Genomic DNA, 25,953 nt, shown 5'->3' with positions numbered 1-25,953 from the left:
ACACTGATTTTCCTCCTTGTGAAACTGATTTTTGTTCATGGAACTTGTTGCATGATGGTTTTTTGTTCATGAAATTTGTTGCATGTTGATTTTTCTCTTCGTGAAACTTGCACATTGGATTTTTTTCTTGTCTTGAAGCCAATTTTGTTCATAGGAACTTGATCGTGCTGATTTGTTTTTGTGTAACTTGTTGAGGGCTGGTTTTTCTTCGTGAAACTTGTTGCCTGTTGACTTTGGAACTTGTTGCATGCTGATTTATGTTCGTGGAATTTGTTGAGTGATGATTTTTTTTTGTTTGTGAAAAATGTTGCATCCTGTTTTTTTCTCTTCGCGAAACTTTTAAACTGATTTTTCACCTCGTGAAACTGATTTTATTAATGGAAGTTGTTGCTTGCGTATTTGTTTTGGTTCGTCAAACTTGTTGCTTGCTGTTTTTTTATTCGTGAAACTTGTTGCAGGTTGATTTTTTCTCTTCGTGAAATATATACATTGATTTTTTCTCCTCCTGAAACTAATTTTGTTCATGGATCATACTTTATGAATATTTTTTTGATCGTGGATATTTTTTGTGTGCTGACTGTTGTTTTTGCTCTTCACGAAACTTTTACATTCATTTTTCACCTCGTGAAACTGATTTTATTAGTGTAAGTTGTTGCTTGCGTATTTTTTTTATTCGTGAAACTTGTTACAGGTCGATTTTTTCTCTTCGTGAAACATGTACATTGATTTTTTTTTCTCCTCCTGAAACCAATTTTGTTCATGGAACATACTGCATGCATATTTTTTTAACCGTGGATTTTTTTTTGTGTGCTGACTGTTTTTTTTTGTTCGTGAAACTTGTTGCATGTTGCTTTTTTTCTCTTTGCGAAACTCGTACACTGATTTTTCTCCTCGTGAAACTGATTTTGTTCAAGGAACTTATCGCGTGCTGATTTTTTTTTCGTTAGTAAAACTTGTTGCATGTTGCTCTTTTTCCTCTTCGCAAAATTTGTACACCGATTTTTCTCCTCGTGAAACTGATTTTGTTCAAAGAACTTGTTTCATGATGATTTTCTGTTCTTGAAACTTGTTGCATGTTGATTTTTCTCTTTGTGGAACTTGCTCATTCATTTCTTTCTTCTTCTCTTGAAGCCAATTTTGTTCATGGAACTTGACCGCGCTGATTTATGCCTGTGGAACTTGTTCAGTGCTGGTTTTCCTTTGTAAAACTTGTTGCGTGCTGATTTTTTTCTCTTTGCGAAACTTAAACAATGATTTTTCTTCCCGTTAAACTGATTTTGTTCGTGGAACTTGTTGCGTGCTGATTTTTTATTCCTGAAACTTGTTGCATGTTTATTTTTTCTCTTCGTGAAACAAGTACAGTGATTTTTTTCTACCTAGTGAAACTAATTTTGTTCATGGAACTTATTACATGCATATTTCATTGTTCGCGATCCATTTTAAATGCTGCTTTTTCTCTTCATGAAACTTCTACAATGATTTTCCTCATTGATAAAACTTGTTTTGTTCATGGATTTTGTTAAACGCAGATTTATGTTCGTGGATTTTGTTGATTGATGATCTTTTTTTCGTGAAACGTTTTGCAGTGTGATTTCGTTTATTCTCTTCTCGAAACTTGTATATTGATTTTTGTCTTCGTGAAACTGATTTTATTAATGGAAGTTGTTGCGTGCTGATTGTTTTTCGTTCGTGGAACTTGTTGCTTGCTGTTTTTTTATTCGTGAAACTTGTTGCAGGTTGATTTTTCTCTTCGTGAAATATGTACATTGATTTTTTTCTCCTCCTGAAACTAATTTTGTTCATGGATCATACTTCATGAATATTTTTTTGATCGTGGATATTTTTTGTGTGCTGACTGTTGTTTTTGCTCTTCACGAAACTTTTACATTCATTTTTCACCTCGTGAAACTGATTTTATTAATGTAATTTGTTGCTTGCGTATTTTTTTTGGTTCGTGGAACTTGTTGCTTGCTGTTTTTTTATTCGTGAAACTGGTTGCAGGTTGATTTTTCTCTTCGTGAAACATGTACATTGATTTTTTTCTCCTCCTGAAACCAATTTTGTTCATGGAACATAATGCACGCATATTTTTTTAATCGAGGATTATTTTTGTGTGCTGACTGTCTTTTTTTGTTCGTGAAACTTGTTGCATGTTGATTTTTTTTCTCTTTGCGAAACTCGTACACTGATTTTTCTCCTCGTGAAATGATTTTGTTCAAGGAACTTATTGCTTGCTGATTTTTTTTTTTCGTTAATGAAACTTGTTGCATGTTCCTTTTTTTTCTCTTCGCGAAATTTGTACACTGATTTTTCTCCTCGTGAAACTGATTTTGTTCAAGGAACTTTTTGCATGATGGTTTTCTGTTCGTGAAACTTGTTGCATGTTGATATTTCTCTTCGTGGAACTTGCTCATTGATTTGTTTCTTCTTCTCTTGAAGCCAATTTTGTTCGTGGAACTTGACTGTGCTGATTTATGCCTGTGGAACTTGTTGAGTGCTGATTTTTCTTCGTGAAACTTGTTGCATGCCGATTTTTTTCTCTTCGCTAAACTTAAACAATGATTTTTCTCCTAGTTAAACTTATTTTGTTCGCGCTGATTTTCTATTCCTGAGACTTGTTGCATGTTTATTTTTTCTCTTCGTGAAACAAGTACATTGATTGTTTTTTACCTAGTGAAACTACTTTTGTTCATGGAACTTATTGCATGCATATTTCATTGTTCGCGATTCCTGTTAAATGTTGCCTTTTCTCTTTATGAAACTTTTATAATGATTTTCCTCATTGATAAAACTTGTTTTGTTCATGGATTTTGTTACACGCCGATTTATGTTCGTGTAACTTGTTGATTGATGATCTTTTGTTCGTGAAACGTGTTGCAGTGTGATTTTGTTTATTCTCTTCTCGAAACTTGTATATTGATTTTTCTCTTCGTGAAACTGATTTCATTAATGAATGGCAGAATTACTAGCAAAAAAAAGTTGTTGTTTGCTGATTGTTTTTTTGTTCGTGGAACTTGTTGCTTTCTGTTTTTTTTATTCGTGAAACTTGTTGCAGTGTGATTTTGTTTATTCTCTTCTCGAAACTTGTATATTGATTTTTCTCCTCGTGAAACTGATTTTGTTCAAGGAACTTGTTGCGTGCTGATTTTGTTAATGGAACTTGTTGCGTTTTTTTTGGTTCGTGTAACTTGTTGCATGTTGACTTTTCTCATTGAGAAACTTGCACACTGATTTTTCTCCTCTTGAAGCTGATTTTCTCCGCGGAACTTGTTGCGCGCTGATTTAATTGTATGTGTAACTTGTTGTATGCTGGTTTTTCTTCATGAACCTTGTTACATGTTGATTTAATCTCTTGTGAAACCTATACATTTATTTATATACTAAATGAAACTGGATTTGTTCATGTAGAACTTGTTGCATGTTAATTTTAATTTATTCGTGAAACTTATTGCATGTTGTTTTTTTTTCTTCGTGAATTTTGTACATTGATTTTTTATTTTTTCTTCGTGAAAACAATTTAAAGATGGAAAATGTTGAGTGCTGATTTTTAGTCATGTAGGAGTTGGGGGGAGGGGTTCTTGGGGTTGGGGTACGGGACCTTACAACACTGTTCAAATGGTAGTTGTGTATTATACCGAACACAGTTGAGAATCGCCCAAATAAAAATATTAAATAACATAACATAACATCAAAATAACCATGAAATAACATCAACATAACAAAACGACAATAGCCGTCAAACAACAATAACATAACACAACCACCATAACATAACATAACCATGAAACAACATCAAGATAACAAAACAACAATAACCATCAAATAGCATTAAAATAACATAAACAACATAACATAACATAAACATAAAATAACCATGAAACAACATAAATTAACATCAAAATAACCATGAAACAACATCAACATAACATGTCAAAAATAGCCATCAAACAACATTAACATAACATAACCAACAATAACCCTATAACAACATCAACATAACATAACAACAATAGCCATAAAAGCATGAACATAACATACCTTTAATTAACACAATGCTTGTCTTGTTGTATGGTGGGGGGACTGTCCGCTTGTATGGTATGTGTACTGCCCGCCTGTATAGGGAGACCCGCCCACGTTCATCACTTTTTTAGAAAATAATTTTTTTCTACTATGCTTGTCAACCTACAGTAAACTTTTTCCAACCAAAATGTACCTACACATTCAGGACATCAAACAAAATTTTGATATTTTTTTAGCCTATCAGTTATAGCCATAATTCAAAGAACAATGACCTTGGTCAGATATGGCGAACCTGTACGACCCCGGTGCAGCTTCGCCATCCCCGGGTTCTGGTTCGCCAAGCATTGAAAACCACTTTTAAAAAAATCAGAAGAGCCATTCTCATTTAAGAATATGTCTAATACTCATCAGCTATTGGTATAAGAATATTCGATATATGTAACTCATATTACATTTGTCTGATCGTTTTATATTGTATGTGGAAAGATCGACACCAATTGTCAGCTTTTCTCATTGCCTTTTAGTCCCTCCGCATGAGACGGGTTGATCAAGTTTAATTTCCACTGATTGTCTTTCTACAAAAGCCTGTTCATCTTTATAAACAAACTTGTTTGGTTCAACCTTTTTGAGAAATTTAACATCAAGATCATCACCATTGATTTCTAACACCGACGCAACATAGTTTGTTTTCTCGCTTCTTTTCCCATCGATTCCGGTGAGAATGAAATCACCGACTGTAGTCTCTCCAGATATTTCAGTTTCAGCCTCGACATCGCCAACATTAGACTCTCGTCACTGCAACAATCAGAATCAACTACAAAATCTTCAGAGCTGCTTTTATACTCAACTGCTTCGCGAAACAGCTTCCTTTTTGGAAATTTATATTGCTTCGCAACTGTCATGCTTAGTTTCTTCATTTCTAGCACTTTTTGTTTCTTATTTTTCTTTTCCACCTCTTGCTGAATTATTTCTTTTACCGGAGTATCTGTTAGGATTTCTGTTTTCTTTCTATTTGCAGTTCTTCTTTTCTGCTTCCTGGGGGATCCTTTCGGCAATGGGAAAAGATTTATAATTTCTGAATAGCTATCGTTAACAGAACCAGACATTGTAGCAGGCAGCTGTTCTGGACTCGAGTCTCTCAGGGGTGGTTCACTTGCACATGGTGCTTCTGAATATCGCGCAGAGTTACCTTCTGAGCTGAAAGGGGCCAGTGGCGGTACTTCTGGTCTATCGGAAACGGATGAACTTAGGTATTCGTGGTCTTGAAAAATTTCTGGGTTGAATGGATGAATTCCTGTGCAGCGGAACCCGTTGATTATGCTTTCTTGAGTAACAGCCTTGAAGTAAGATTAGCCAAGAATCTTTGCGATATTAGCAATGGCTATGGTTTCGCATTTGCTTCTGCCCATAAAAACTGCGGCTTCTCGATTGTAGTATGTCTTAATGGGAAACATAACAGAGCGATCCAGAGACTTCAATTTATGAGTCGTATGTGGGGGCATGGTTAAAAGATTAACACCGTTCTCCTTAGCCAGCTCAAGCAGATCGCTAGAATATCTGGTAATATGATTGTCCAAAATAAGAAGAACTGGTTTTGATTTTGTTGGTTTTACATGACAAATAAAGTGGTTCAGCCAAATTACAAAGAGCTCGGTCGTCATCCATCCAGAAGCTTTTTCATTTCCGAATCCAATGGTCCCTGGTGGAGCTCCCTTTAGTAGGATATCAGGGCATGTTTTTCTGCGAAAAATCATCATTGGAGGAACAGTATTTCCAATAGCACTAACACAGACACAAAGCGTGATATTCTGCCCTCTTTCGCCAGATGTTACCTTCCAACTTGCCTTTGGCCCTTTTCAGCAATGACAGTGCCTGGCTTGTGAACAGTCGATAATACTGTCTCATTGACGTTCCAAATATTTTCTGGGCTAAATCAGTGACGATCGAATAGAGTCCGAAGATTGTTAAAGAACTGCTGAACTGTAAAGCGGTTGAAGTCAGTAGCCCTTCCCAGACTGATAGCTTCTGCAAGTCAGATTGTAAGCTCGGGGTATCGCTGCGTAAACCCCCGATACCAATCCTCTCCCGCATGATTTATCTCACCACAAGTCCATGAATCTGGAATTTTAAGCTGCTTTGACATGGCGTATTTGTAACAAAGTTGACGTAGCTCGAGTTGTCATAGTTCATAATGCATATGGCATATTATTTCCAAGTACTTGCCAAGAGCCCGTTCTTGTTCGTCGGTAAAAATTCTATGAGTGGCGTATCATGGTGAAAAAAAAAGAGAGAGGCAAACTTCTAACCTCCAGGCCGTTCTTGCTGATTCTTTTCAAATAATCTCGTAAGGTTCCGCGAGGAATCTGGTATTTTCTCGAAGCTGTTGCCTTTGGAACTTGCTTCTCAATGACTTCTAGCACAGCTTCACAAAGTAGTTCTGGTTCAGTCGTACCTTTTTTCCTTTTTGTAGCAGGCTTTGGCGTTCGCATCATGTCTGAAAACAAAAGAAAATATACTGTTAATAAAATACAGAATAGTGCACCAATATGCTTGATGTAACATTGAAGATTTTTGCAGAAGAAGTTTACCCTACATGTCCAGTCTTAAATTTTTCAAAGTTTTTAGCCTTGTCTTTTGTCATGATGTATAACCTACTTATTTTGGCAAGGAAACAACATTGACTACTTCAAACTTTAGAATATGTTAGTTGGATTGCCCAGTTTGTTTTTATCAGAAATATGATGTGTTCTGAACTTGAAAGATCAAATAAAATTTCAAGAGGTCTTTTTTACGTAGTAACCTCAAGGTAATACGTTTCGTCTCAATATTCTTTGTCGAATTTTACATCAACATAACAAACTCTTAAATTTCGAATCAATGTCTCAACTTCTGGGCATGCAAATCGACTCGATCCAATTGTTTTTATCCTATTATTATTGCCAGTAACAACTCTTCATTTAGATGGGCTAGTAAAATATAGAATATTACTAGTAAAATACACAATATTTCTGAAAAATACAGAACTACTAAAATACAGAATAGTACAACAACACATAACAAAATACTACAATGAAAACAAAATGAAAGTTCACCAGCCCAGGTTCGCCAGCCATGGTTCGCCATACCCTAGCCTGGCGAACTTGAGCAAGACATTTGTGGCAAACGTGGGCAGAGGGTCATCTACATGAAGTTTTGGTCTAATCTGTAACTCTTTATAGATGGTGCCAAATGATTTTGAGGAGAGTGGTAGCATAAACTGAGAGATATATTAGTTAACAGAAAATTACCAAATTTTTTAAAATAGCTCTTGAATAGCTTTTTTTTCTAAGACATAAAATATAGCATTCTGCAGGAAAAAAATATACCAGTTATTAAAAAATTTACTTACAACTGAAGGCAAATTACCTGCACTAATAAAGTATCACTAGTAGATGGCTCTTCCATTGGCAAAGTTTCCTGGGTTTTGAACACTATGTGTTCGAGTAATTTTGAAATGACGAACCTGGGCCGTGGTGAAGGTGAGCTGGTCTCCCTATATCATTATAAAAAAGGGTACTGTCCGCTTGAAACTGTTATAGCTACACGGGGGACACCCTCGTTGTAACTGTCATAGCTATATGGGGGGACACTCTGCTCGAATATATTATAGCTATATGGGGGGACACTCTGCTCGAATATATTATAGCTATATGGGGGGACACTGCTCGAATATATTATAGCTATATGGGGGGACACTCTGCTCGAATATATTATAGCTATATGGGGGGACACTCTGCTCGAATATATTATAGCTATATGGGGGGACACTCTGCTCGAATATATTATAGCTATATGGGGGGACACTCTGCTTGAATATATTATAGCTATATGGGGGGACACTCTGCTCGAATATATTATAGCTATATGGGGAGACACTCTGCTCGAATATATTATAGCTATATGGGGGGACACTCTGCTCGAATATATTATAGCTATATGGGGGGACACTCTGCTCGAATATATTATAGCTATATGGGGGGACACTCTGCTCGAATATATTATAGCTATATGGGGAGACACTCTGCTCGAAACTGCTATAATAACACTACTAGCGTATCAGAAAACCCTAATGTAGAGGTTTCACATTCTTATCTGCAAAAATGTGAAATTTTGCATTTTTTGCCAAAAGAAAGCGCGGATTGCCAGAATGATGCGTGTTTATTTGTTTATTTGTTTTATTGGCTGCAATGGTCTTAGAATATTAGGACAAGGCTCATTCAAATGGAAATTAAAAGTTCTAGTACCTTTTTAAGTGAACAAAAAGATTGGAGAGCAATTATCCCCGTCCCACGCCTTTTCCCCCAAAATTATTCGATCAAAATCGTTCGATTTAGAAGTAGCCATTTTGTTCAGTTTAGTTGAAAGGCCCGATAGCTATGCCTTTGGAGATAGTATGACCCCCACAGCTCTTGGGAAAAGGTCTTTAAGTTATACATTTGCCCACTATAATAGCCTACGTATAGTATATGTTAATGGGAAGTATGCATACATTTATTAGGTGGGGGAGGGGGTAAATTTTCTGCTAGGGATTTTCCACGGGGAGAATTTTCCTTTGGGAGGGAAGTTTCCCGTGGGTGCACTTTTCAGGGAAAATTTTACACTGGGGGAATTTGCCAGAATTCCTATACGAAATTCTTTTTTGCTGACTCAATTTTGATCGTGGAGATGTTAAGTGTAAATGTCCGGGGTTACTTTTCACCGGGATTGAATTGTCTAGAGGAGCTTTTCGTAGGTGGGAGATTTCCATGGAGGTGGAGCTTGATTCCCCGGCATTATTTAAAAAAGGATAAGATTTTGAATGAAAAAAAAAATTTCAACTGAAATTAGGAGCATCATTTAAACTTAAAACAAACAGATATTATTACGTATATGAGAGGGGTTACTACCCTCTCCTCAATACTTCGCTCTGTACAACTTGTTTTCAACGAAGTTTTTTTAACTTGTTTTTTTTGGTTTTTTAATTCTAAAGAGAAACGTACCGAATATTCACTCCCTTGATGTCGATTCTCTTTTATTTGGTGGTGATAAATCGCATTGCTATTCTTAGGTCCTGCAAACGAATTCAATTACAAAAAATTCTTAAGACGAAGGAAACATCCCCTAAAAGGCTAAGACTCTTAATGAAAATCACGCCATCAGATTCAACGTATCAGAGATCCCTATAGTAGAGGTTTCAAGCTCCTATATGCAAAAATGTGGATTTTTTTTTTGCCAGAAGAAAGATCGTGGATGATGCGTGTTTTTTTTATTTTATTTTTTTTTAGTTTTTTTTTTTAGTTTAGGAGTGATCACATCGTACCAATGGTTTTGGGATATCGGAAGAGGGTTCATTCGAACGGAAATTAAAAGCTCTAGTGCCCTTTTTAAGTTAGCAAAAAGCTTGGAGGGCAACTAGTCCCCCTTCCACACCCCATTTTTCCCCAAAATCGTACGATAAAAATTTGAGGTTGTCAATTTGTTCAGAAAAGTTGAAAAGTCCGATAATGATACCTTTGGAGATAACATGACCCCTTGTAGCTCCCGGGGAAACATCATTAAGTTATACATTTACCCATTGTTTACGTTTAGTATTTGTTATTGGCAAGTATGCATCCATTTTTCAGGTGGGAGGTAAATTTTCAGACGGGGGGATTTGCCACGGGGAGAATCTTCCATGGGGAGGGATATTTTCTAGGGGATGAAGTTTTCAGGGGAAATGTTACACTGGGGGAATTTTCCAGAAGTCCTATACGAAATTCTTTTTATTTGTCTTGTTTTCATCTTTGCAGACTCAGTTTCACGCGCGATGTTAAGGGTAATTGTCTGGGGTAAATTTTCTCCAGAACTGACGTGTCTGGAGGAGGTGGAGCTGGATTCCCTGGTATTATTTAAAGAAGGATCAGAAATTAAATAAAACAAAATTCAATTGAAAGTAAGGAGCAACATTAAAACTTAAACCAAACAGAAAATACTACGTGTATAAGGGGAATTCCCCCTTATCAATACCTCGATCTTTACGACTATTTTTTTTTAAATAAGTTTGTTTTTTAGTTGTTTTTTTTTTAATTTAATTCTAAACAGAAACACGTCGAATATTTTCCCCTTGAAGTCAATTTTTTATTGGGTGATGATACATCGCATTGCAGTAGGTCCTGCAAACGAATTCAATTGCAAAAAATACTTTAGATTAAATAATTTACTTTGAATAAAAAAATTAAGTAATTTTTTCGAATGATCAATCATGAATATTCATCAGGAAAATTTGTATCTATAATAAATTGAAGAGCTGAGTCTAGTCATAAAATAAAAGACAATAAGAAGACAAAATACTTGGAGTGCTCAAACTAAATAAATCCTTTCTTCGTGACGTGTCACTTTCTGTGAGATATCTTCTACAAGATGCATTTTAGACCTCACTGGTACCGACCCCATACGGAAGGATTGATTTTTGTTAGACCAAAACAGCAAATCCTATTTTGTTCAATATGATGTCATTAGTGACTAATGTTTAGATACGTCAATTGGGCGAAGCGGTGTAGCCGTCTCCATAAGACTCGAAATTATATATTAAAAGTGGAAAATAGGAAAGAAGCTTTAAAAGTAATTAAACTAGAGTAACCACCCTACTGCCTCTCCCCCGTCCTTAAAAAATTAAAATGGTGTCTTTGGAGGTCGTTAGATTCCAAAAACAGAAAATTAGAGGTAAAAAAGCAGTAACAGTAAAACAGAAAAGCAAACTATTTACCATCTGCGTCTTTGTAACTCCATTCGAATTCAACATTCATTTCCGTATAAGCCTCATTCTTATAATGAGCTTGACATGCTATTTTTCTTGTGTCTGCGGTCACTTCCACACTAAACCGCTTAGGACTTATGGACAAGCTAAAATCTTCTGGGGTACAGCTCAAACCACAGGCTTGTGATGGAGGACCAGCAATTATAAATCCTCCCTCATAGATGGGTTCTTCAGGTTTTCTTGCTACAATAGCTGATTCGGTTATTTGACTTTGCATTGATAGATTTATATCCGTGGTGACAGTTTCTTCGCTTTTACCCACAACTTTTTTGTATTTTACCTCTGACTTATATGTAGAGAGGATTTGGGGCTTCTGGGTAGGTAACAGGTTTTTCGGAAGTGATGTTAGGGTCTGTGTTAGCCTGGTGCTATTATCTACTAGTTCAAAGGAATTATTCACACTTGAAAAAATAGAATCACCAGATAAATTCCCTGCTTCCACAGTGTCTTGGTTGTTTCCCCCACTTTCTGATGTTTTATTACTTTCTGTGATGGTTGAACCCCCATTTTTCGCGTCACTGTCGGAGATATCCCCATAACCTGGCTTTAAATCATTTTTAATGTTTATATCCGGTGTTGCCAAAGCATCTAATACGTCACTTGAAGATACACAAAACCAGAGAGTTAGGAAAAAAATTGCACTTTTCATTATGTCCTCACCAAATATCAAGCATATCACGATTAGAACAAATACATTCGTTGATCAGCTCTTATCTTTTCCTGATAAAGGTTGCATAGAATTTTCTTATGGCAATTTATTTCAAAATCTTAAACGTGCTGTAAATCATGATTAAATTCACAAAGTGTAGATAACTCTGTTGTGAAATGCAGTTAAAACTGGATTATTGCTTAGACGGGTTTTGAGTGGATGGGTTGAATATAAATCGGATTGCCAACATTATAAAAATGTTTACATTATGTTGATGTTAGAAATACGAGGACTTAATAACTCATATTTAGAGTTTTTATTTTAAGTTTTATTTTAAATTTTAATTTTTGACTTTAAAGTTTACGTTTAACATGTGAAAAAACTCTTTTTCTATTTAATTTTTGTGAATATTTTTGTCATTAGCTTTATCTAAAGCAAATTACAGGCTTGTCTGCATATTAGGTAAATTTTACCCACCGTATAGGTAGATTTTATATTATTGTTTTTATCCCTGAACGGGAATCATGGTTGCAGCGGTAGCTGCAACCTAGGAAGGAGCGAACAACAGCCCATATTAACCAAAAGTTAAAAAACGTTTTTAAAAGGACTGCCTAGTGAAAAAAACTGCCATCTGATACTGATTCAGGAATGGTAACTATTATTTCGGTTTGTTTTGGTTTCGGTATTATTTCGGTCTAAAAGTAAAAGTATATTACGAAAAGAAATTTATGGTGATTTTGAAAAAAGCCAGAAACCCCTAGGAAATGGCGTCAGATCAAAATGAAAACTATTCCATTGGAATCAGCATAATTGAAAACCTTATGTAGGGAAATTACAGTGCTCCTCCTTGAACAACAAGGAAAATCACTTTTTTTTGCATCGGTAGCACTGACCGGTCTCTCGTTTTTTTTTTTTTTTTTTTTTTTTTTTTTTTTTTTTTTTTCAGGCCTAGCGGGTTACCAGAACATCATAGAGAGATTCTTAACTTAATGGCTCATTCAAAAGCTATTTCTCATATCTACATGCTTTTTTTAAATGTTGCCATCTGCAAGTGCCACATGGCACTAAAATGGCACTTTTGTGCCATTTCTCAAGGGGTGGTACAAGCAGGCTACCAGAACATCATAGACAGATATTTTATAGACCATTTAAAAGATATTTCTCATATCCACGTTCTTCCTATAAATTCCATCATCTGCAAGTTCGCAATGGCACTAAAAATCACACTTTTGTTGCCGTGTCTCAAGTGGAAAAGCTGGGGCTATTGGGCTAGCAGAACTTATAAGAGGGATGTTTAATGGCTCATTTGAAAGCTATTGCTCATATCTACGTGCTTTTTATCAATTCTACCATTCTTAAATGATATATAGCACTGAAAACAATATTTTTGGTGCCACATCTTAAGTGGAAAATCCTGGAAGTATAAAACGGTATCATCGCACTATTTATGGTCCAAAACCCTTAACTGGATGTTTGCAAGAGCACCTCCCGCATGTTCCTCCTCCATGCTTGCTATCCTGGAAGGTTACGAATATGAAACTTTGTGGGATGGGTTTACAGACTAAAGTAGGTCCTGGGGAAATATTTTGAAGTAGCCAATCCATCTCTACTCCTTTTTTCTACTCCTCGATGACCTTTAAATTTTTTAATTTTTTTTTTATTATTAAATGAAACCTTGCAGAACAGATCTTTTGCTTAAGAAAAAAGTAAAAGAAAATTGTTTTCAGCCTTACAACTTTGCTCAATCCAAATTTGTGAAGTTTCAGAGAATTCTACTCTAATAACAGGAATTGCATTTTCGAACTAAAACCAGAGAAAAAGAAACTCAAAATTAAGGTATAATGTTGCTTTGTCGAAATTCCAAGACTTAGAAATCAGAAAGGGGTTAACATAAAAGAATGGCAATATTTTCCCAGAATACGCTTTTGGCGCTGGATTCATCACTGAAAGTTTTGTTTTCCTATCCTAACTCTGAACAAACGTTGACCAATTTCATCTTTCTGAAGAGCTGCAGGGTTTGATACTAAGTCTCCAGCGTAGGATACTCCACTCAACTGCAGTGTCTGTGACGGTTAAAATATACTTTGAAATCAATTATTTGCCGCCAGATCAAGTTGTTTACGGACATGAGTTCCTGATTGAACTGGCAAAATCTAAACTTTCTGACACAAAGAGGAGCGAGATCAAAATACGGTGTTTGTGTGTCCTGAAAACTGCGGCTAAAGCGGTCCTTAAACGAATGCCTCCTGCTCTGGATTTGCTCCTGAAATTGAAATTTTTATCCCCTGTGACTTGCTTGTCTCAGTTTCAACCCCAATTTGGAGACTTGCCATTGAGTATTGTTGCTATCACTGATCTCAGTACCTTGGAGAATCAGTGGAGGAAACAATTGGACGTCAATTGGTCATTTGTGTATGGAAGAACAATCCCCAAACACTCTTCTTAGTTCTCGATAGTTGTCCTACATTATTTTGATGTCGTTGGGGTATCTCCTTTTCCTATGTTAGCAAGGTGGGTATTGACCCTGTTGAGTTTGTCAATTAGCAATGCAATAGTGGAACGGTCCTTTTCTATTGATGAATATCGTTAAGAGCAAACTCTGAAACGGTATGCTCTGGCCCATGTTGAGCTCAATACTTGTGATCAGGCTGTGGTTGTCAGCATGTGGCTCTTGTTGCTCAATGTTTGAGCCTACATAGCGTATGCTGCGTTTCAATAGTGATATTTATAAGGTTTGTCAAGTCAAAGAAACTGATCAAACAACTGATCTATAATATTTTAGCCTCCTTCTAGTCTTAAATCCCTTAGTGCCTTATGGATCTAAGTGCATTTCTTTTATGTTTTTGGTATTTTACTTGAACAATAAAAAAAAAGGTGTTGATTTGCCTAGGTGTTCTCTCGGTTAGCCCTGCCCTGCCCTTTTTTTCTTTTTTTCTTTTTTCTTAATGATCGGTTTTTAGCTACCCGTATTATTTCATTTTGGGATTATGAAGACTTTTGTATTAACACCATTCTCACTTTTCTTTTTCAAGCCTTACTTTAATTATAAAGTTATTTTTAAATAATGTATTGCAGCCGTACACAAAATTTCATGCGATAATATACCAAAGATATTGTATGTCTTCGACTTGTGGTTATTAATTGTATAGACCAGCGTATCCATAGGAATAAGCTATATTAAGTTCTAAAGTTAATAAAAAAAGAGTTCACAACTGTTTAACCATTATGACGCATAAACCTGCAGCTAAAAGCAGATGAATTTTGGCGAATCAGGCAAAATGGACTGTTCTTCCATGAAAGCAGAGCAGGATGAACCAAGGGTAAGCAAGCAAGGTAAAAGTAGAGTTAGATTAGGGGCAAAACTTTTTCTAATTTTAGCACGACAGAACTATTTTAGCACTATTTCATCATGTGTAGCACTCTAGCATGTGCTTTAATTTGTAGCACTTTCGTAATACAATTTTTTTAATTTTGTCATGGACAAAATGATGCGGATTTTGTAAGTGGCTAAGGAATTAACAAAAAGTGTGGATCACATTTTTCCGTATTTGTTTCGAAAGATTTATGCGAAGTTTGATTTAACCAGGACCACCTTTTTGCCGTTTTCGTTTCAAAAGTTTGTTGCTAAGTTTGAAATAACCGGACAAAAAAAACTAATCTAAAAATAATCCAACTGCACTTATCGGGCCATGTGCGTGTCGCGGCGCAAGCCGCAACACGTGCAAAATTTTTTTCCGTCTTTAGCACCAACAATTCGTGTGAAATAGACAAATTTGGGCAATTTTAGCACTTTAGGAGCTGACCACGATGGTAGTCTTGGTTTTCAAAGGGACGAGCGTATTTTGGGGTGTTTTTCAAAGGCTTGGGCTTGTTTTTATTTCACTTTCCGGCAACACTAATCTTGACCATGCTGAACAGATCAGGATGAAATAAAATATTTTTAGATAAAAGAATACAAACATAGGTACAAAATTACTGAATTGTACCATAATTTTGCAAAATGTACCACATTTCGTGGGACTTTACTAAATTGTACCAGTAGAGGTGAAATGTACCAAAATGGTACAATTGTACTACGTTAGTAGATAGCTATCTATAACTCAGAGGCGCACACATGTGCTGCCATCTACAATTTAGTCTAACGCCGACGGGACATAATTTATTCAAGGATTATCGATCGAGTCCAATGGGGGTCAAGGTCAATTGATTTATTGTTGTTTTGTGTAATGGCACTTGGGGGTGAAGTTTGCACATGCGCATTGACGGTGGGGAAGAGATGTATTGATCTAGGACTCGACGGGGGAAGTGAATTTCCGAAAACTTGATTGCGTAACCGACTAGGACAAGTGAATTTCTGAGAAATTGATTTACATAATCGGCGGGGGAATTGTATTCATGCGATAACGCGAAACAGGATCACATGTCCCCTTCTAAGCCAATCAGGGAGTCAGTTACATATTAGCGGGAAAGGATTTGCAGAGAATATGAGGAAAGTATTTTTGCTTTAGCTTTTATTAGTGTGCGAATAGGCTTCTAAGGAGTGAGATCAGTTTGACTTTACTCATTTGGATATATTTGTGCTGATGATGAGTAGAATGTTTAACCAGTTAGGAGTTGATAGCGAAGTTGGAGGCAATAATACATGAGCACCAAAAATTATGGTGAAAATAATAAAAGGATCACGGCTTTGTCTGGAATGGGATGAAGTATGTGCAAGATAGGTGATATCCTTGAGCAAATTTAAAATGGAAGATCAATTATGTTTCACTACACAAGTTGATATAGCGTATATGAATAGATTTCAATATGCTTTAAGAGCATTTGTCAAACATGTCGAAGACAATAAACAGTATCGCTAATTGTACATGCTTATTATTATTGTTGTAAATATTAAATAAAATTGTTTCGAAATCGAAAATTTTCCCTTTCTTTTTGTTGTTAAAATGTTAGGCTAAAGATTCATGGTCGGTCTAGAGGCAGCAGTCAGAGTGAAAGGATTGAAAAATGAATAAATTTGAGAAAGAGAGAATTAGATCGAATCTGGTGTTTATGGAAAAACATTTGATTTTGGATGATGATTTTCTCGAGTTATCTCTTCAACGCAGGATATTCTCTCGACGAACACTTGACAATATAAAGAAGACTAATTCTCCCCCATTGAACTATTGCATGATACTTTCTCGATGCGTATGAATTGATTTTACTAAATTTATTTATGTATAAAACGAAAATATGAAAAATAAAATTATGGTTACGTTTTTGAAAACATTGTCATAGATTCTGTTTATATGGCTCCCCATTCAAATGGAGGAACATCACAGAATTACTCCTCTCCCCTTACCTCCACCATGAATTTATCGAGCGAGGACGATCAGTTTCTTTTTAGATGTGAGAGAGTTGACATCGGAAACCAAAAAATTTTCTATACATGTCCACTATGCATGTACACTCTTGGCAGTTGGACTCAATGTGAGAATTGTACAATTATTGATGACTATAATGAAAAGTGTAAATTATGTAATCCATGTAACTTACATAGAGGCTATGCAGTACAAATTAAAGGATGTAATTCATGTCTTGAAGAGATTTGTGACTCTCACCCTAGAGGACATCTATGCTCCAATTGTCACTTTGACAAATGTGATCAGTGGGAGAATACTTACCCCGCTATGATTGGAAAGAATCCCAAACGTGATTTTAGTTTATTTCTACGAGATTGGTATCGTCGTGGATTTAAATTATTTTGGGAGGAAGAATCTGGTCTACGATTCAACTGTTGGGGTAACAAGACAATTTGGTTTCTACGTCATCGTTGTGACGACACTGCTTATTATGACTATAAACCAAGTGATTTTTATTTGGCAGTTACCCAATGTGATTCACCATTTGAAAACACTGTATGTGATATTGCTTCAAATAGACAGATTGAAACTCGTGAATTTCATAATATGAATGCAAATAGTATCATTGACTATACAAGGAGATATGACAAGAGTGAAGTTACATTATACTGTAGAAAATGTGACCCTTACTTTGCAGTCAATCAAGATCAATATACAGTGAATCCAAATGATTTACCGGCATTCGTGGTTCACGACAGTTGCCTATACATCGAAGAAGAAGAAGAAATCTAAATTGAAGATGTAAAGACATTGTTGTATATATACATTTTATTAATAAACAAATTCATATACATTTTTTAAGCACTTTACTCTTAGGGCACTGAAATCTATATTATACAGGTCTGAGAGGATATTTTCCACTAGAAAGTCGTTCAGGCGTGGATTGTCTACATAAATGTTGAGAGACTGCTTGTTAGTATAGCCGCGACATCGGAACACACAATATAGTAGTGCATGGAAGCCACAGGTTTTAGTCGTCAGATCCTGCACTCTCCTCTGATTTTGAATAATAGTACTCCCACTGCTCTCAATATAGTTGTTGATGTGTGATGTGTAAAATGATTAGGGTAAACCAAGAGTATCAAACAATTCTATCGTCTTCATTGTTTGAAAAGTACACAGCCACTGACCCCTCAGCACAGTCGATGGACAGCTATTAACAATAATCAGTATATTATTTGCACTTTGAATTTTTCCAAGAAAGTCCGAGGGCAGACAATAGGATTTGTACTGGGACATGTAGGGATCCATATTAAATACATTGATTATTTGGCTGGTGTTCATGGTGCCAAGTGTAGTAGAACACTACCTTCGGGAGTGATTTCCCAATAGGTTTCATATTGATTTAGTGAGATTAGTGCAATGCTCTCAGCCAATGGGTCGGCACATATACACTCTAAACGCAAACTCCCCGTAGGTACTATACTCATATCCTGCGTGCCAGACAAATCCAATACAATGATACCATGTGTTTTAGCGAACATTTCTTCGGTTATACAATTTCCAAATAGTTGGGAATCATGATCTAGAGTTTGCATGGTCAACTCATACAATGTTCTATAGGATTTATCAAAAGATAGATTGTAGAGTGGGATGCCGTTTATTTTGCAGACAAGAGATGAAAGTCCAAACATTTCAAATTTATGTAGACATCCAGTCCACGATCCTATTGCACTAGCGCTTTTTACAAATGCCAAAGTGAGTTTTGACGGAATTTCGCCATTGGTAAAGGATGAGTAGGTGAAGGTGCGTGACTCCATGGCAATATGACGTTGATTGGTGATTGTATGAGGAACAAGTAGTTTAATATTATATATTTTATATTATACTTGTTGTTTGCGTACATGAAGTATTGCCGAGGTGAGGGAGAGACTTACATCAGGATTGGCAGCAAGTTGTTTTCTCAATATGAAATTGGATGGTGCAAGCGTCAGTTTTATATCTACTTTAATATTGGGTGGTAGCCATTGGGGTATATTAAATATTTCATGATATATTTTCCAACTAGATGTAATTCACTAGTTGTAGCATTTTTAAGTGCATCTGTACCATCATTATTAGTAATATATTCATATCCAGTGGAGGTACCTCTCAATTCCTTGTATGACTTAGGTGTCATCAGCATAAATTGCCTATAGCTTGTATAATTTGAGAGATCGTAGCTTGTGCTCACCAGCGTGCCAATGATGTAGACACTGATTTGACGAAATAAATTATGTAATATACAATTTTCATAGAATATTCTATCGGCAAGAATTGGCAATGTATTATCAGATTTCCGGACTTTCATTTGTAAATCTATAAATGTTGAAGACATGTTCATAAAGTAGTTTTCATTGGAATAAATTTGAAAGTGGATATTATCGGAGAGGGGTTGCTGAGGATGAAATTGTTCATAGTATCCTTGCTTGACACTCACATCAACATTTTCAGCATTGAATAGATTCAATGAAGCGGTAATTCAAGGTTGAGAATCCCTATGTGGTAGGTAGGACTTCTAAGGAAAAGGAATCTAGTATTGATTTAACCACTCTTCCTGTGGCTTTTTTTCCTTATACAACTGTCTAAAGTACATATCAGCTTTTCATCCTTTTCTATGACAGGCGCTTCATCTTTCGCTTTCGACCTAAGTGGAAAATGATGTATGGTGTACAGTTTATCAGCCTTTTTAAACCCTTATCGTTTTGCTTTATTTGTTCGACAAGGGCTCGCACACTGGACCAATGATTTTCCGTACCACTTTGTTTAAAATCCTTGCCAGAGCTCCAACCATATTGATTAGAAGACGCAAAATCTGTTACAACCGGTACAAGATATTTTCTAGCCAGAGGTAGTGCAGAGCGAAACAGCTTAGCAAACCAAATGCCAAGACCATAGCCATACATTGATGAACGACCTTTGTAATAGTCCATTCTATCGCCCAGTTGTCTTGGGCCAAGAGTATTAACATAGCAGTCAATATCAGGACAAATGAATACCACTTTTCTGTTATCTTGTTGTTGAACGATGGGACGAAAATGGCATGTAATCACAGCCAAACTTTTTGATATTGCTAGGGGATCACCTAATTCACTTCTTAGTGTTAACTGACAGAGTTCCAAATAGGAAGTGTTTACAGGAATATACTGAAGATGCTTTATATTGTAGTGGTGAATAAGTTCTTGATTGGTTTTTCGTTCAACAACCCGTAGGAGGGAAATATTTGAATTACCAATCCGGGATGTTTCCACAAATGAAGTGTAGAGAAATATACATGTGTCCGTGGAGAAGGCAGGCGGGTAGTCTGCAATAATGAAATTAGTGTTTCCGGCACTTTTACCGTTGATTATATTGAGCTTAAAGCCAATAACGTCCTTTAGATTATCATTGAGAATAACCTTTTCATTGGCAATAGGTGAACTAATGTAGATCTTGCCCTCCTCCTTTGAATAGTTGAAATGAAAAGCTCCTTTTTTACGAGCGGAAATTCTTTTATTAATAGAACGACATAAATCATTCATACAGGAGAGTTCCTCGTAGGGTAATTCAATATATGGATAATCCATCCAATTGATCTTTTGAATTTGTTCTTGATCACTTGAGGGTGGTGGCGGCCAATCATAGGGTGTAATTTTTATTTCATATTTACGATGTTTTCTCAGGATGTCGTAGGTACTTTTGAGAATACAGTCGACAAGAGTCACTTCATACTTTCAATTGTCGTCGAATTTGATGGTGGGAGAGAGTTTCGTCCAAAAATCACTTGTTCTATTCAAGTCATTGTAGAGAGGATCAGAAACATTGGACATGAAAGTCACATAGAAATCATTGGGCATTTCTAATATCATCAGCACTGACCCAAGAATCAAAATCAGAGTTATATCCTAGCCAGCGAACAAGCAACTGTCTCTGGCCCCTACGAGTACGACTCTTTAATATCTTTTCAATTTGATAAATTTCACTAGTGTTTCTAACTTTTTGCAATTCATATTCATAAAAACTACCGAGAACATCATCATCTTTGGTGTCTCACAGTCAATATGTTGTGGGTTCAGTGTCCAAGATTTTGTACACTTTAAAAAGTTCAGTGCTCCATAAATAATTTCCCTTTTCAAAAATATTGGTTGTTCCATTAAGTCGAACAGTATCGCCAACATTGAATTTCTTCTTCACATTTTTTTTCATCGGAATACTGCTCTAGAAAAACATCAAATGTATTCTCACTACAATGAACTCCCCAACGGCTGGAGTTGGACAAGGATCGATGGGTTTGTTGGCTGTATAGTCACATGATTGACTCTCAAGTCTGAATGTCAGTAAAGGTATTTTTCGACGCACGGTATCATGATATTAATATATGACATGTTATAACCACTCGCTCCAACAATGAGGTCCGTCTCGTACGTTGGCCCTGATAGAGCACTTCACTGTTTATCGATAGATTCTATTTCATATAGGTAATTACAAATTCGCTACCGCGATCTGATTGAATTTTTCTATAGCAATCCTGTTCAAGAATACTTTCTAAAGCCTGAGAAACTTCAACACCTCTCTTTGATTGCAATGGAATGGCATAGGTATAGCGACTAAAGACACTGATTGCCACCAGAATATATTTGTAGGGTGCATTGTGACGTCGTTGAATCGCGTCTAAAGTTAAAAGATCAGTTTGTATTATATGCAGAGGAAAAAAGGCTTTAGTTTGTCGATATTGTTTGCCACGAAGCCTGCGATTCCGATGCAGTGTGTAACTTGGTTCATTCTGTAGATACTCTTTTGCTTTTTTTAATGTGCTGCCGCCATCTATGTCAGAAGCAACTTTAGAAAGCGTTTTGGGGGAACTTAGACTTCCCACTTCGCCAATATTGTCATAGACATGTTTCAGAACTTCAACCATTTTGAACACAAACACGTAGTGGAATGTCCACTCCCCTTTTACACACTGGAGGGTGAACCAATCCGTCTTCACTTTAGACTAGCAGCCACAGGTGTTATAAAATCATTGCTGCTACTGCTGCAAGTATTTTCCAATATTGAATCTTCTTCTTTTTTAAATGGTGTTGGTGTTGGCGTTGTTGGAGGAGTATATTCTCTTAGTTTCTTTATAATTTGCTTATTGCCAATAAGACTTTTGGGAAAGTTGATGCATTTAGAAAGGCGTATAGATTATTATCAAACGATAAAAGTCCTTTACGATTTGTCATCATATCACAAATTAAATCAACTAGATTATAACTTTTTCCCTGAATTATAATTCGTTTCCCTGCGCTGTCGATTTGAACTTGATGATCACTAGCAGTTTCCAACATGAGATATGATAATACTCTTTTACTCTGTTCTCGATAGGTCACTGGCAATAGGTTTCCAATTGTTGTCACTATAGAATTCATTTCCTTCTCCTTTGATTGCACTGCTGCAGAATCTTGAGGAGATGTTTCCTGTTTAGAGGGATCTGTGATGGTGACGGTAACAGCGGGTCTCTCGCGATAAAGTTTATCTTTGACCACACGTCGGAATGTATCTTGAAGTAAAAGAAGTTTTTGTCATCAGCAATATTCTCATCATTAATGAATTGGCTTAGATTGTCTTCAAAATGTTTGACGGGCGAGAGGACAAGTTCAAATGGTAGTCCCCGAACCCGCGCCACGCCGAAATGAAAGCGCGTCGCCGATTTTAGACCGGCGGCGCGCCACGGCACGCCGATTTTTCTGATTAAAAATAATAATAAAAATTCCACTTCACCAAGCACGTTCAACCTCGATTTTAGTAAGGATTTTTAAATGGTTGGCTAAAAAAATTCAAGACCAACAAGAACAAAACAGGAATTTGTTGGGCCGTGCGGAAAGTGTTTATGTTCACCGTCGATCAGACCAAGTAGAATTCTCATTTTTGGCCACTAGACCCAGGGAAACCTATGTTGTGTTTATGTTTAACATCGCATTGTTCCTATAAAATCCCTATATAAATATTAGTTCCTATATAAATTTTAGTCATTTCCTTCTTGTTAATGATTTGGGCTAATGTGTGTATAACTTTCAAAGTTTGAGGTTAAGAATTCTGCTGTTCATCAAATACATGCTAAAAGGAAGTGAAAAAAAGCAAAAAAATAACAACATCGAAAAAACACTGTATACAAATCAGATACCATGGCTTAACAACACCAACAATTTTAAATCAGCGGTTACATCACTTCAGTTACAATTGATGTAACAAAAGTGAGTTTGTTCACTCTGCCTGGATCCATTGATCTTTTTTTCAGTCACTATCAGTCCTGTTGTACTAAAAAGCCGTTTAGCTGGGGCACATGTGGCCGGTACAGCCAGAACTTTACGAGCGTAAACTGCCACTCGCAGGATCTTATACTAGCATTGGACCTTGGGGTCCCACAGAATGCCGCAAATGGGCTTCTTCTTTGTATCTGCTGAATTGAATTGTTTTATAAGGGAGAACAAACCTGCACCTTCACCATAGGGCTCCTGCGCCCTACACTACAGGAGGAACTAAACTGTACCTTTACCCTCTTTTCTTATCAACACGGAATAACCCTCGGAAATTCTTTTCTGAAAGAAGTGGTCAAGTTATAACGTTTCAAGTCAAAGTTTAAGGCTACTTCAACTTCAGTGTGCTCTGCTAACTGTGCAAAAAAAAAAATGTAATTCATTTCTATAGATATATTTCTATACTAGCTCTAGATAATCTACCAAGCGGGAAACTACCGCAAATCAGCATCGATAAATAAATGAAACCCAAAACGAACAAAAATAACAATAAAAACTGAGTCAAACTCAAAATGAGCAGAAATTAACATAATTTGGGCTCAAAACCCCTATGCCTTCCAAAGGGCAGAACATAATTTTCACTTTACTGAAAAAATATAAATGTTTTTACTTCTATAACTTTGATAAATCAAATAATATTAACATTTTGATTACTAAATATCAGCATATGTATATTCAACTGACAATGCTTATTCATTTGTATTTTTTTCAGCAAAGTACAAATTATACTCTGACCTTGGGAAGACATTGGGGTTTTGATCCAAACTCATTTTAATTTCTGTTCGTTTTTGAGTTTGACTCGGTTAATTATTGTAATTTCTCTTAATTCTGGGTTTCATTTATTTATCGATGCTGATTTGTGGTAGTTTCATGCTTGGTAGGTTATTTTATTTTAATTTTGCTCATTTTTTGTTTAATGGAGCTTTTTACTTTTCTTTGAAAAAACTTATTTTTTCGAAGAAGTTTTTTTTATTAATTTCTGTTCGTTTTATATTGACACAGTCTTTTCAGGGAAAAAGAAAATCATACTTTAAATCTTTTCGTTTTTTTAAGAATTTATATTTTGGCTTGCTATTTGTATGCTGGAAAACAATTTTCAGCAAAATTTAACAACATAGACCCTTATAAAAATCTGGACCCAAATAGTAGTGTTTAATTTAGTTTCATACCTCCTCTAGTTGACCTGAAATGGAAAACTTGATAACATTCGCAAAAAAATTTGTTTACTTTCTTTGATAGCTTGGATTTAGCTTTGGTCAAATTTTAAGAGCAGAAGAAGCCCAAAAAGTTTGAACATAATACCCTCAGTCGTTCTTGGGATACTGCTGAGATGCCTGATTGGGAATTAGCACAAACATAGTGCATTCTTATTTAATCTTAAGGCAACATTTAATTTTTCAAAAAAACGGCAAATGAGAGGGTGGGCGTGGGAGGGGGATTAGTTTACCTCCAATCACTTTCGACTATTAAATAGGACATCAGCCCTTTCTATTTTCAATCGAATGAGCCCTTTTCGAAGTTCCTACGACAACTCCTTCGATACGAAGTACCCTGGTCTAAACAACAACAACAACAACAAAATTTGACAGTTGAACCAAATTAGTAGCTTCTATAAAATGTACCACCGTTCACCTAATGATGAGTATTGCAAAGGGCATTGGGCATATCGATGTCTTAATGACTGATTCCTTTTTGATTTTATATGACAATACTTTCAACATACACAGACCATTCCACACGATCAGAAAATACAGTAATTACCCTTAGGGTTGCGAGGGTGGTGGTCATCCTCTAAGACCTAATTACCAGAACTTTCAACTACGTTAAACAAAATTGCTATCTCAAAATTTTGATTGGATGTTTTTCGGGAAATGGTGGGGGTTGAAGAGGTGTTATTTGCCTTCCAATCACTTTCGACTATTAAAAATGGGCACCAGCCCCTCTAATTTCCAATTGAATGAGCCCTTTTAGAAATTTCTTCGGCAAATTCTTCGATATGAAGTACCCTGGTCTAAAGGAAAAAATAATAAATAACACATTGTGCCAACATCGTTCTTATATACCTCCAGGGCATAACTAGAAAACCCTTGCCCTAAGGGTTGTGGGGGAGTAACCTCCTCAAAAAACATATTTTCTCTCTGGAAATCAGTTACTCTGAACAAAATGGTTATCTTAAAATCTTGATTGGATATGTTCGGGGAAACGGTGGGCGTGAAAGGGGTGTTAGCTGCCTTCCAATCGCTTTCGACTATTAAAAAGGGCACTAGTTATTCCAATTTCCAATCGAATGAGCCCTTTTTGAAGTTTCTAAGGCAACTCCTTGGATACGAATTGCCCTGGTACGGAAAAAAAATAATACATTGTGCCAACCTTTGTTCTTTACTTAGACAGCTCGATTGCGCTGCCTATGACAACATCCTGAATTGCCTAATACTCTTTTAACTACCTCTTTCCATCTGAAAAATCAGAAAGAAAAATGAACAGAATTTTAAAGTGGAAGGTAGAATTTTTGTTTCAAGAAAAATTTCTTCTTCTCCTTCCTATGAACCGATATACATGGCGAGCCAAAGATGACAGTATTTATCTTTAAGAAACAGATTAGCCGGGATGAAGGTTGAAGCCCGGAGGTCGATATCGATATCCAAAAAAGAGAGAAAAAAAAACGGCGGCGCAGTAGTGACGCCACCGTCGGTAGAATCAGTGGCGGCGTCATCGCGCTGATGCAAGCTCGGCGGCATGCCGCCGTCTTTTTTCGGCGGCACGCCGCCGACTTTTCGGCGCGGCTTCGGGGTCTATCAAATGGCGTCAATT

General features: G+C 36.3%; 1 protein-coding gene and 1 long non-coding RNA gene across 2 annotated transcripts in view; one reads left to right on the top strand and one right to left on the bottom strand.

The window, feature by feature from the left end:
- Positions 1-11,601, bottom strand: part of LOC148954318 (uncharacterized) — a 52,209-nt gene extending 40,608 nt beyond the window's left edge. The window contains exon 1 of the mRNA XM_089086230.1: positions 10,784-11,601. Coding sequence (XP_088942356.1) covers positions 10,784-11,483 — 700 coding nt within the window. The 5' untranslated portion in view covers positions 11,484-11,601. The remainder of the gene's footprint in view (positions 1-10,783) is intronic.
- Positions 1-25,953, top strand: part of LOC148954316 (uncharacterized) — a 178,439-nt gene that overhangs the window by 13,327 nt on the left and 139,159 nt on the right. The gene's annotated exons all lie outside the window — the stretch shown is intronic.

This window comes from Artemia sp. Qi Xiang Cuo, chromosome 3, assembly GCF_049724085.1.
Source record: "Artemia sp. Qi Xiang Cuo chromosome 3, ASM4972408v1, whole genome shotgun sequence".
Classification (NCBI taxonomy): Eukaryota; Metazoa; Arthropoda; class Branchiopoda; order Anostraca; family Artemiidae; genus Artemia; species Artemia sp. Qi Xiang Cuo.
Note: the sequence above shows the minus strand (reverse complement) of the source record. Positions and strands in the feature narration are given on the sequence as shown.